General features: G+C 36.0%; 3 protein-coding genes across 12 annotated transcripts in view; 1 reads left to right on the forward strand and 2 right to left on the reverse strand.

Moving 5' to 3' along the window:
• Nucleotides 1-73: 73 nt before the first annotated feature.
• PGS1 (Phosphatidylglycerophosphate synthase 1) lies at nucleotides 74-8,207 on the reverse strand. Of its 3 annotated transcripts, none has more exons than XM_070105549.1 (5): nucleotides 8,027-8,207; nucleotides 1,079-1,940; nucleotides 805-1,013; nucleotides 569-735; nucleotides 74-513 (listed from the first exon to the last, which is right to left on the reverse strand). In XM_070105549.1, exons 2-5 carry the CDS (start codon nucleotides 1,932-1,934, stop codon nucleotides 261-263), a joined length of 1,485 nt encoding a protein of 494 aa, XP_069961650.1. In that variant the 5' UTR covers nucleotides 1,935-1,940; nucleotides 8,027-8,207; the 3' UTR covers nucleotides 74-260. The 3 variants fall into 3 exon arrangements, with proteins under 3 accessions (XP_069961650.1, XP_014089894.1, XP_014089893.1); XM_014234419.3 differs by lacking the exon at nucleotides 8,027-8,207 and adding an exon at nucleotides 2,484-2,586; XM_014234418.3 differs by lacking the exon at nucleotides 8,027-8,207 and adding an exon at nucleotides 2,037-2,176.
• On the forward strand, nucleotides 3,093-5,664 carry cal1 (chromosome alignment defect 1). Its single transcript, XM_014234416.3, has 3 exons — nucleotides 3,093-3,310; nucleotides 3,367-4,172; nucleotides 4,248-5,664. The coding sequence occupies exons 1-3, from the start codon at nucleotides 3,230-3,232 to the stop codon at nucleotides 5,533-5,535; spliced, it is 2,175 nt and encodes a 724-aa protein (XP_014089891.3). The 5' UTR covers nucleotides 3,093-3,229; the 3' UTR covers nucleotides 5,536-5,664.
• An 867-nt stretch (nucleotides 8,208-9,074) lies between the features above and the next one.
• The window catches only part of cher (filamin protein cher), a 93,614-nt gene continuing 90,312 nt past the window's right edge, over nucleotides 9,075-12,376 (reverse strand). For all 8 annotated transcript variants that reach the window (XM_036368356.2, XM_070105548.1, XM_036368350.2 and 5 more), the window contains 3 exons: nucleotides 11,015-12,323; nucleotides 10,434-10,949; nucleotides 9,075-10,344 (listed from right to left, as the gene is read on the reverse strand). In XM_036368356.2, coding sequence (XP_036224249.2) covers nucleotides 9,953-10,344; nucleotides 10,434-10,949; nucleotides 11,015-12,323 — 2,217 coding nt within the window. In that variant the 3' untranslated portion in view covers nucleotides 9,075-9,952. The remainder of the gene's footprint in view (nucleotides 10,345-10,433; nucleotides 10,950-11,014; nucleotides 12,324-12,376) is intronic.

Raw genomic sequence — 12,376 nt, forward strand, 5'->3', positions numbered from 1 at the left:
GAACGTGTGATTACAGCTAAGTGATCTGAATTTTACAGAATTCTGCTGTTACAACAACAAAACAAAAACTAAGTTACTTGAAAAATATGTGCAAAGTGTGTTAAATATATTTTTATATAAAAGTATACATAAGTTATTGGAAATATTCACTTCCCGCTCACGGATTTGCAATCTTCGCGTCAAAAACAGATGATTAAAAAAGGAATATTTTTTTGTTAATTTGAAGATGGATATAAAATTCACACTTCTTTAGCCTCTACTTAAAAGAAATTTCTAAATACTTTAACTACAGCTTGTACCCAATGAGGTACATGTCTTGAGGTAATTTCATTTTCAGCAGTACTTGAAGAACTAAAGAGTCGATCTGCTTCGCTTTGTAAGCGTTCAGTCAATCCACCGTTTGTGGTAACGAGGCACACCTGTGTTTCAAGATCTCGATTCACAGAACGCTCGCCAAAATTTGAAGAGCCAATCAGTGTAGCGTTAGGAAACGAAGTGCCTGGCAGATAATACCTAAAATATTTTTGTTATTATTTCTACACATGAACTTTTTGATTTTATTTTTTACCATAATCCTTTTGCATGATAGGTCCAACCTTCTTTTTCATACTCGAAGAAGTTCACACGGTGATTTTGCTTCAACTGCACAAGGTTTTCATAAAACTTCTTTGCTATTAAGGTATATGCCGCCGGTATAGCACCAGCTGGGCCACTAGCGCCTTGAAACCCGTTTGCCTTAAAAAGAAATAAATGGTATTAGTATAAAAAATGGAATATCAACTGGAAATTATACGGTGGTCATACATTAGGATGGGCCATCAGAATACTGCACTGAGCCAAACAATTACTAGCCAAGGTATCCATATATTCCTGAGTTAAATTAAAATAACCAGTGGCAAGTTTTAGTCGCGAACCTTCAATTGGCGATGATAGTAGTTGCTTAGTCACTAGGCTGTCGTGGTGAATGCCTATTTGACCCATTTCAACTAGCGGGAATATCCACGTATCAGCACCTAATTGTAATAAAAAATAAAATATTTTACGTCAAAGTTCGTATGTGCAAAAACTATTTAAAAACCTTTTTGTTCTTCCACTATTTTCTGCTGCTGAACATAGGTATCCTTCATAAAATCAGATATACGCTGTTTTGCATGCATAATGAATTCTTCTTTTACACCTTCATACGGTAGAATTTTTCCATCTTTATGCAGTTCTTCCTGTGCATTTTTATTAACAGCCAAACTAAATTCCTGTACTCGCGCAATAAACTGGGCATAAAAATCTGCAAGCGGTTTATCCTCGATGAGTATATAACGATCTTGGCGATTTGTGAAATAATCATTTGACAAATTCGCGCCCGATATAAGAACAGCGTCATCGAAGAGATAAACTTTCATGTGTTGCAGGCCGAGTAGCTCATTCCAACGTGGTGGCGCGAGCCTTTTCGTCATACCACGTAGATCTGGTGTGTGATAGAGTGATAATTTCATCTGGTCGCCAAAATCACGTAAAAGCGGTAACAGCATCGTTTTGGAGTTGACTTCACCTCGTGTACCACGCGTAAAATCCAATAATACATTGACATGCAGTGAGGATTGTTGTTGTAAGCTGCTGCGTAATGTTTGTACGAAAGCGTTTTCCAATTGACCTGTACCTAGATACAGGCTGGCTAGGACAATACGGTCTCGTGCCGACGCGCTACGTTGTACTAGCGTTTCATAGAAGTGGTGGGGCTCATGAATTATTTGAATCTGTTCCCCGCGAAGCGGAAAACATGGTGCCGCATTGTGGAGCCATATTAAACTATCGAGATTACGACAACCGCCGAAACTGTTATGTATCATTTGAGGCGTTTGCTGCAAGCAGCTAATTAAATCGGTAGGTGTGCTGATTTCTTCAGCGAATTGCGTAAAAAAACGTCGTAAGTGCCACATTATTAACTAAAATAAATATTTTTTTTTTATTTTACTTTAAATAAATAAATAATATGTGCTAAAAATGAATAGTTCAAGACCAAAAGCAAACACAATCCTTACTGATGTCAATTCTTATCAGTTAAATTTCTAATTTTACATGACTTTGTGCAGCTTTTTAAAATATATTTTCAGGATGTCATTAATTATAAATTAATTTTGATAATATTTTCAAAAGCTTATTTGCTACTAAACATCGTATTTGGGAATTGCACGTTTCAATTGCATTAATCAGCTGACTGTATACACTAACCCAAATACCCCTAGTTGCCAACATTACCAAATAAAACAGAAAAGGTAAACAATAGCTGTATTTCGTGTAGTACATAGTGTGCCAACGGTAACATTTTTCCAATGGTGTAAGCAAAATGGAAAGTAAAATTTTGATAGGCTTGTTATTTAAAATATTAAATATATTGCTAAAATTATTTTAATGAGAAGCAAATATTTTGCTTGATAATAACAATATTAATAAAGCTAAAAAAAGATATAACATATTTTACAACGTACTTGTTCTGCATATCTGCAATTCTTTTAAATTCGCGTATTCCTGAATGCATATCTGTATTCATATTTAAAAGTTGTGAATATTTTACCGAGCTCGGGAGATGAATAAAATTCTGAAAATCGGATTCAACACGAAATACGTCAAAATTTCATTTTTATCTGTAAGAATTTTAATTTTTCAACCGTTTGACGCACAACCTATATATTCTTTTGATAAATAGTATGGCAACATGTCCTTGATAAAGTTATCGTATCGTTTCACATTATTTCTCTTATGCGTATATTGTCATTCACTCTAATTCAAATAAAATTTCCTACAAGAATTATGGCTGATAATTAAAACTTTGCTCGCTTTGCTTGACTTTCGCGAAGAAAGCAAAGTGTATGTCAGAATTAACTCTTTTGACAAAGCGTAAAATGACATTGCATAATCCTAAGAGACGTGAACGAACTCATACAAGAGCATACATCAAACTTTTCCCGAAAATATTTTCGACTTGTTGTTTTATTTTGAGTGTTTGAATTGATGCTGTATTAATTTCTCATAGTCTTAAAAATATTGCAATATAATTCAAAGTATTATATAATAAATAGTTCATAACAGTATAACACAACAAAATACCAAATAGTGGCATCTCTATTCGCGCGCATCATTTTATAAATTCGAAATGTACCGACATAGTTTAATTTTCTATGAAAATTAAAAAAAGGGAGAATTCAAAAAATCTATTTTCTATTTAATTCATAAAATGAATCGTTTAATTATTAATGAAAATATGCTACAAGATTTGGAGTATCGACGTTGCACCTGGTGGAGCAGCTTTTTAGAAGTGCGTAATATCATCTACCTTTTTGTGCCAAATTATATGAGCTTTTGTTATTGTAGAAAATGGCTGAATGTGACGATGGAGAAGTTTACGATGTGAATTCACTTAATAAACAATTTGACGACGATTCCTCCAATGATGATGCAGATGAAGCAGAGGAAGTGAAAGATCTGGAGGATATCGAATATCACAATCTAATGAACCAATCAACAGAGCAAGAAAAGACTACTTTTATAATGGAATCAGAGGAAATTCAAGACATTTTAAATTCAACACGTCCCATATTAAAGGAGCATGACTTAAAATTAAAGAAATCCGGTCTGGAAAAAGTTATGAATACATTTGATTCTGTACGTATTATAAAAGAAGTTGGTGGATGGATGCGCCAACAGCATACTGCTAAAGCTGAGATGCAATCTACTTCTGATACTGACTCATCATTGTCTTGTGAAGACGATCGTTATATACGATCTGTACAGAAGTGCCACCACATGCGAAAACCTAAATATAAGCAGTGTTTCAAAAAGTGTAAAAATTATCAAACATCTTGCTGCAAACATGAAATTTCGGTTGAACCAAAACCGCTCAGGTTACATAATTGCAGTTGCAAATATCAATTAAATTCAATTAGTTCTCCCAAATATTGGAAAATGTTAAGCACTGAAGCACCAGAAATTATAGACAAACGACAGGGACAGTCAACTTTTTTTTCTGAAAATAAACATAAAAAGCGTTATGTTACACGGGAGGACAATTCTAGTTCGGCTTCCGATATCCAAGATAACCGTTTATTGAAGCGAGATATGCACACCGTGAGAAAATCCGAAGAAAAATTTGGAGAATGTTTACCACAAAAAGAAAAAAGGTAAGACTTATTTTCTACAAAAAAATATATATATATATACATATATATATTTACAAAAAATGTTTTTATTATTAGAAATCGATTGATGTCCATGATAGAAAATGTGTACGAAACTCCAACAAAATCCAAAGCCTTAAAAAGTAGTATTCCCAATACTGCACCATCTAAGATCACTACTAAACGCAGGGCTGCCGAGAAGGCATTATCACAATTGACCGCAAAAAAAGCAGAAAATTTAAAAGGAATCAAATCAAAACGTGTCGCTAAATCACAAAAAAATGAAAAAAGTTCTTCAGAATATAACACAACATTCGAAAACGATATTAAAATAGCTAAAGCACTATCTTTAAAAAGCCTCAAACCAAACGCCGACGAATACGAGTCATCCAAACCGCAACCAAGAACATCGGAATGCACAAATAAGAACTTTTTAAAGTTAGCTAGAAGTTTTAAAAATAAGGAAGTAAACGAATGCATGTCAACTGCTAAAACAACAAGGAAAGCAGAGAGAAAAAATAAAACTCAATCCAAATCTTTACAGAAACAAAATTGTTTGAAAAAATTCGATGCAAAACCCGATGATGCGAAAGAGAACACTTTTCTTCTCTATTCGGAAAATATTTGCAATTCAACTGCGCTTAATACTGCTGCTGCTCGCAAGCAACTCCCAAGCCGCGTGTCAGCTATAAAAGAAAATTTAGAGTACTCGACCACTGCATCGCCGTGGATAGAAAATGAACAGCATACTTTGCGTAAGAAACCCACTAGCCATCTGCCAGCTATTGAAGAAAGTTCAACAAGTTCTTCAGAAGCAACTCCTAAGATAAAGACACAATCTAAAAATGCTTTCAGTTCAACAGCAGGACCTGATGCTGCAGTTGGTAGAGAGTTAATTATATCCTCCCCGCATGTAGAAGAACAAGTTACACCTTCCAAAGCAACTTCTAAAGTAGTGGCGCGTCATGCCGTTACCGAACCACGCCGTAAACAAAGGCGGAGCATGAAGAATAATAAAACAATGGACTATCGTTCCAACATTTCCACTACTACACTTCGAAGCGCTGTAAAAGCAAAATCAAATCGAATAATGCTATATACTCCGCAACATAAAGCGCTTTCAATGGATGGCAATTTCAAAGTAACTAAAGAACTTATGAGCAGTGTTGTTGGAGAAAAGCATACACGCAGATTTTTTAAGTACCATATTGGGCGACTTATATTCCCCAAAACTTCCACAATATATTATTGTCCACCTGAGACCGAGCTTTCGAGTTCAGAAAGCGATGAAGATCCACTGCAAAAAGCTGGATGTTGCGGTGAACTGTATGAATCTGAACAACAGGACGATGGCAACGTAGTCTAACGTCAGTTTACCACATTTTTATATTAAATTTCGTTTACTCAAAATATTGTTTTCTTTTTTTGCCATAAAAACTCTAGCCTTTTCAATGTGTGAAAGTATTAAAAGTGCTACTCGCTTACAAATAATTAATTTGCAATTTCATTCCAATATTGATTAAAAATAGTGATCCTAAAATATCGAAACAATACCCTATTACAGCAACATAGAGTAATGTGAAACAATTGGGAATGCTATCAGGTTGTCTGGGATAGGAAATGTTAAGAATATTGAACAAAGTTTTTACAAACGCTACAAAAACCCCAATTGTTATCCGTTTATTTGATTATCTAAAACGGTACATACTTTCGGGTTATCTTGGAACTCGGTAGAGTTTTTATACTCTCGCAACATGTTGCTACAGAGAGAGAGTGTATTAGTTTTGTTCTCCTAACGGTTGTTTGTATTATCTGAAACTAATAGAGATAGATATTAAGTTATATATATTTAAATGATGGGGAAGACAAGACGAGTTGAATTCCTAGTGATTTTCTCTCAATACTTTCCTTGAGGAAACTTGCTACATATGTTCCTTAGCGCCCAAGGAAGGTTGGCGTTGGAAATGGGCGTAACCGAACCATTGCCACGCCTAAAAAATGGTATTAAACGAAAACCTGTAAAATGCTATAAATTAATACCGAATTAAGTTATAAAACTGTGTTTGAAACAGGGGAACACAGTAGTGAGAAGATCCTGCGCGCTGAAAATTTCTAAAAAGTGGACATGGACCCAGCTTAATCACCATATCTTATAAACTATTGTAATTAGTTCCACTACATTTGCTCAGGACAAATTGTGTTAAAATGGATGAAAACGGATTATAACCCCGCCCAATCCATATAACGGTTATGTTAAAAACTATTAAAAGTGCAATAGCGCAAGAAATAAATAGCATTTATACTACGAGCATTGCACCACCACCTTTAAATATACTACATTATATTAATATGTTCTACAACGCCTACATTCCATATAACAAAATTTTAAATTTCATCTATTTCCTTAATTTTACAGTTAACAAATCAAGCACCTATGAAGTTATTGGAAGAAAACTTTACGGAAAAAAGTGCTCTTAAGGTATAATATGACATTTAAAGTCAAAAATCGGACTATGTCCTTATCAAACCCCCAGATACCGAACATGTGGACCTGAGTGCCTATGGCTGTCTTCTTACCGAAAATATAGGTCAATGTGTGAGATATATAATTGAAATTTGGACGGAACAGTCTGGTAATAGTATTTCCGAATTTCAAAAATGTGTAAAATAGAGTCAATACTTTCCTTACCCCTTGTACCTAATAGAAAATTTTTCGAACTTCCGGCTGACTTCCTAACGCATATATCGGCCAATGTGTAAAGTATCTTAGCAAAATTAACTGAACGTATAATATGGAATATACTATAGTTTAAAGACGAAAATATATGTAATTGGTATACGAATTCCCTCGACTCCCATATACTACATATAATGATTTTCGTATTATATTCGAAATTTGCTTGTTCAATTCTGATTTTCTGGTTGACATTATTCACATAAAGGGGTTACATGGATTTCACGACTATTTTATTATTTTTATTGTCTTATTTAATTAATAACATCTCTAGAACATGCCCTAAATTCTCAAGTTGATCCCATTGGAGATAAAGCTTTAAAAAGTTGCGCGCTCAAGGTCAGCTATATAATCAGTTATAACTTTTAACGTGTTTTTCTCGAAACTGTGTTTTCAAAGACAGTTGTCAAGATTTTTCGGGAACTACTCAACCGATATTAATGAAATTTTACACAGGTCTTTAAGCTATAATTTGCAAGGTATTGAAAAAGGCTTTTTTTTTTGTTCAATTACAACAATTAAGAAACAAAAAACGTCGAGAACTTTTCACCAAACTTTTTTTTTTTTTTTTGTCCTTCGTCCCATACCTAGTTAATGGTCTTAATTCTAATACGTATTTTGTTTTTACTTCGGATAATCCTGTAAGAAATCCTGCTGTCAATGTGGAAGCACCTTTTTTCCGAGGGACTGCCGGAGATGACGTCGTAATGACCGAGTTTTGAATATTTTCCTTTGAAAATTTCATAAAATCTTTATCAAATATGTATCTACGGAATAATAAAAAGTTTGAACAAAATATTTAATTTTTTGCTCGATGAAACCCATGTAACCCCTTAACTCAATAAATTAAATTTAGCCTTTTCTGTTGAGTTTATGTCAGATATGTATGTACGTACATCTCATTTGAAGATTATTTTATAATAATTTTCGCTGACGTGAAGTAAAATATAGTTATAAAACTAAGTTAGTCTTTAACCTATAATATAAGGTTATAAGATACAAATTTTACTGTAATTCATTCCCGATTTCGTCGAACAATGAAGGTGTTGCCCCACCTTTGAGCTTCAAATTCAAATTGCGAGTATAAAATGTTCGGTTACACTCGCACTTAGCTCTTCCTTACTTGTTGTCCTTATTTTATAGTGGGTGCGTTAGTCTCTTATGCTTCTATAAAAACAGATATTTTCAGCTTAATCCAGTCAGGAATTCCACTCTCTCGATATTTCATACTCTTCATAGTCGAAATAAACACACGTGCAGCTTTCCGCCGTCTCATCTTCGCATTCAAAGAATGCTTTCAGCAGCGCCTATTCATGAACACCAAAAAATTAATCAAAACTAGACTAACTGCAGTCCATTTAAGCTTATTTCTTATCACTTAAAACACATTATAATAATGAATAGTTAATTGTCACCAAACAAATCTTAACTATTTCTTAGCTGTAAACAAATAATCAGCTGTTTTCATGCCGCTTTTTGTTATTTAGAGTTCGTTTACTTTTGCAAACATTCGATCTAATTAGAATGCCCTATTGATAATATCAGAGTATGTAAATGAATAATTAATAATAAGTATTATTTTTTTCAACTATGTGGTTGTGTATATCTACATACACATACATCATACATACATTCATCATACCTGCATACATCTGTATGTAACTCTGATTAACTCAAATGGCAGCGTCAGATTTAAGGACAATTAAACAAATTACTACAATAAGATTGACTTGTTAGACTTGTTGGCGTAAAAGACTGACTGTGAAGCTGACAGAGAGCGAGAGAGAAATGCATACGCTTTGAATACCATGACCCTCTGTAGGTCGCGTAGTTTTTGAGATACTGATCTGAAACTTTGCACACGTCATTTTCTCCTCAAGAAGCTGTTCCTTTGTCAGAATCGAATTCGGACCACTATAACATATAGCTGTCATACAAACTGAACCATCAAAAGCATGTTCATTTATGGACAACTTTTTTATTTTATTTTTTCAATAAACTCTTTCTGGTCCGTCGTTTTGCTATACGAAATTTATGGAGTATTTTAAGAGTTAGCCAATGTCCATAACATTATTAGGTATATTATAAAATTAAGAATGCATCTATTATTTCAGGTGGAGAAATAGGAAACAGTGCATTACAAAAATAATAAACGTAAAAGTATAAAAAAATTTTTTATTATTATTTGCAAGTTTATTTTCCTTTAATTCAAATGATTTGTTGAAAATAAAATAAAAAAACAACACGTACATAATAATAGTAATAATAATAATAATAATATAATATTATTCAATGGATAATAAAAAGTATTTACTCAGCTCGAACATTTATGTAAATCAATATCTTAAAAAACAATTACTCTCATTATAAATAAGCAATGAAATAGGACATACGTTACGTAAAATTTATAATTATTACGTTAAATTTCACATAGCAGCAAGACTGTGTACATTTCAATGACAGCTAATTTTGTTTTAGTTTATTTTAATTTTAATTTTTATTTTTTGGCAACAACAAAATGTATTCGCTATCCAAAAATGGCAATATCTCGTTATATTTTTTTTTTATATATATTTTTTATGGTTTAATTCGTCTAATTTATGAATTGTCCGAATTTTATTTACATAGACTTTTTGCAGATTCAAGTTAACTTAGTAAATACATATGTATGCTTTAATATAAATGATTTCCATTGGCAATACAACAGCGCAATGAAAGTACAAAACAAAAAACAGAAATTGTAGAAATGATCTTTCTTTTTTGAAATTTGAATTTGTGCTACAAAGTTCGTCTAACTCATTCCTTTTTACCAGCGGCTGATAATGTGCTTTGCTATGTATATATGATAGGTAAATGATAAATTTCTTTTAGACTTTACTGCTACATACAATACATACATATATGCGCGCAAACGCTGCAAGGTATGTTGTTTTTTTTGTTCTTCACTTTTTACTTGTGCGTCTGCTTTATGTTTCTATTAGAAAAAAAATCATAATAATAATAATAATTGCACCGTTCGTAAGGCACTTTTACACACTGATCATCTAGCCTAGACATCGATTTGGAATGGGGAGCCGGGAATATGTTCTTCGCCCCATTTGACTATTAGTATATATTGACCGCGATCGCGCACCATATAGTTTACGTTGAAATTATTGCGGCCGGTGTGTTTGACATTGAATTCCTCGCATGGGCCTTTTGGACCGTACATGCCCACGAAGAGCATGTTGTTGCCGGCATCTGTGGCGTTCACCGTGAAATTGTTCTGTTTGCCCATATAAGCCTTCTTCAAGCCCATGCCCTTGGATGTGATTTTGGAGGCGTCCGATTTGAAGGTGGGCATATGTACGCCGACGTTCTTGCCGCCCTTGGCCAGCTTCTGTACCGTCTCAACAGACACGGTGGAGGTTTCTTGTGCACCCTCATCGGCCAGTTTGTCGCCTAACAAAAAGAAAATTGAAAATAAGTAAAAAATTGTGTTCTCGGGAAGTCGTCATGTATCATTTCGTCTTGTTGGTTAATGTACTCACCGGCACAGTTCACCTTAAACGGTGAGCCTACAATATGCATGTGATTGTATTTGATTGAAATGTAGTGATCGCCCGGCAACAGCGGTGTGTAGCGCACTTTGTAGCCCTCCTCCACTTCGGTACAGTCCATGGCAACCTTTGAGGGGCCGTCAATCGAAACGGTTAGCGTGCCGACACCGGCATTGCAGGTGTTAATAATAAAGTCGGCCTTGTGGCCAGTCTTCACTTCATCTAAACCGGCGCCAGTGGCGTGTACGGCGGCTGGATCGGCCACATCCTTGCCAACCTTGATTCTGAATGGTGAACCGGGTATGTGTACGCCGTTGAACTTGACGTGTATGGCATGAATGCCGTTCTCACGTGGATAGAAACGTACCGAATACATTTCGCTGTCGATGCTTTGGATGAAGCAATCGTCGTCGGTGCCAGATGGTGCAACGATCTTAGCGTCGAGTGTGCCCTTGGCACCGTTCTTACGCACCATGAATTGATAGGGAGCATCGGCTTGGATGTTGCCTGTTAAGATTAAAAGTGAGATATGGTAAAAAACAAAATTTTTAGTTTTATTATTGTCTGCTCACCTTGTGGGAACTGTTGCACTTCTAATTTGTGCGCATCACCGGCGTCGGGGGAAATGTATACTTTGAATGGTGAGTCGGGTATGTGGCGATCATTAAATTTCAAGCCGATACGATATTCACCGGGTTCGGCAACCTTATAGGAGACATCGCATGAACCATCCTTGCGATCTTTAAAGTCGATTTCAGCTTTGCTGGGACCCTCCACGGAGATGGCCAATGAGCCACCACCAGCTTCACGTGTCCATACATTGAATTCAGCTGGCTCGCCAACGATACCGCGTTCCAAGCCCGAACCGCCGGCCTTTACCAAATGACTGCCAGAGTCGCGTAAAGGACCCACTGTGAACTGGAAGGGTGAGCCGGGGATGTGCATGTCCTTGTAGCGCACGGAAACGGTGTGTACGCCCAATTCTTTCGGTATAAAATGCACTGAGTAGAGTCCATCCTCAACTTCTTGAATCTCGGCATCTTCAGTCACATTGCTTGGCGAAGTTACACAGGCCATTAGATCGAACGATGTAATACCGGGCATCTTAAAGGTCAACTTGCACTTGCTACCGATCTCGGTAACGGGCACAGCATCGCGTTCACGTTGGATCTTCTCACGTTTGCGATTGCTGCCCTCACCAGTTACCTTTACAGTGAACGGTGAGCCTTCGACGTGATGATCGGCGAATTTCAGATTTACAATATAGTAGCCTGGCTCCGTGGGCATGTATGAAATATTTAGGGTACCATCATCTTTATCGGTACATTGGATTTCCGCTTTGCTAGGACCCTCAATTGATACGGATAAACCACCATAACCGGCGTTGCGTGTATCCACGGAGAAAACATTATCGATGTGTGTTTTACCCTCCGTCAAACCGGTACCGGAAACCTTAACTTTCTTTGCATCGCCAACCTCGCGTTCGCAAACATCGACCTTGAATGGCGAGTTGGCAATATGTGTGCCCATGCGCTTCACCGACACCATATGCACACCGATCTCACGCGGTGTAAACGAGATACCAATATTACCGGTAGGCATACGTTTAAGGAAGCACGGTTCTTCCAAACCACTTGGCGCTTGTATGGAAGCGTTTAAAGCGCGCAAATCATCATCGGTAATCTCACCGGGCATGGTGACCTCCGAACAGGAACCGACCGAAATTTGATTACGTTTGCGACCCTCACCGGTGATTTTGGCAAAGTACGGCGAACCCTTGATATGTTTGTCCCCAAAACGTACGGAGATTTGATATTCACCAGGGGCAGTGGGCAGATATTGCACCGACACAGTACCGTCTTTGTTGTCGTGGTAGTTGATCTGTGATGGAGGTAAATATAATATTATTTTGTTAATAACTACTATATGCATGT

The sequence above is a fragment of the Bactrocera oleae genome, chromosome 2 (genome assembly GCF_042242935.1).
Source record: "Bactrocera oleae isolate idBacOlea1 chromosome 2, idBacOlea1, whole genome shotgun sequence".
In the NCBI taxonomy this organism is placed as follows: Eukaryota; Metazoa; Arthropoda; class Insecta; order Diptera; family Tephritidae; genus Bactrocera; species Bactrocera oleae.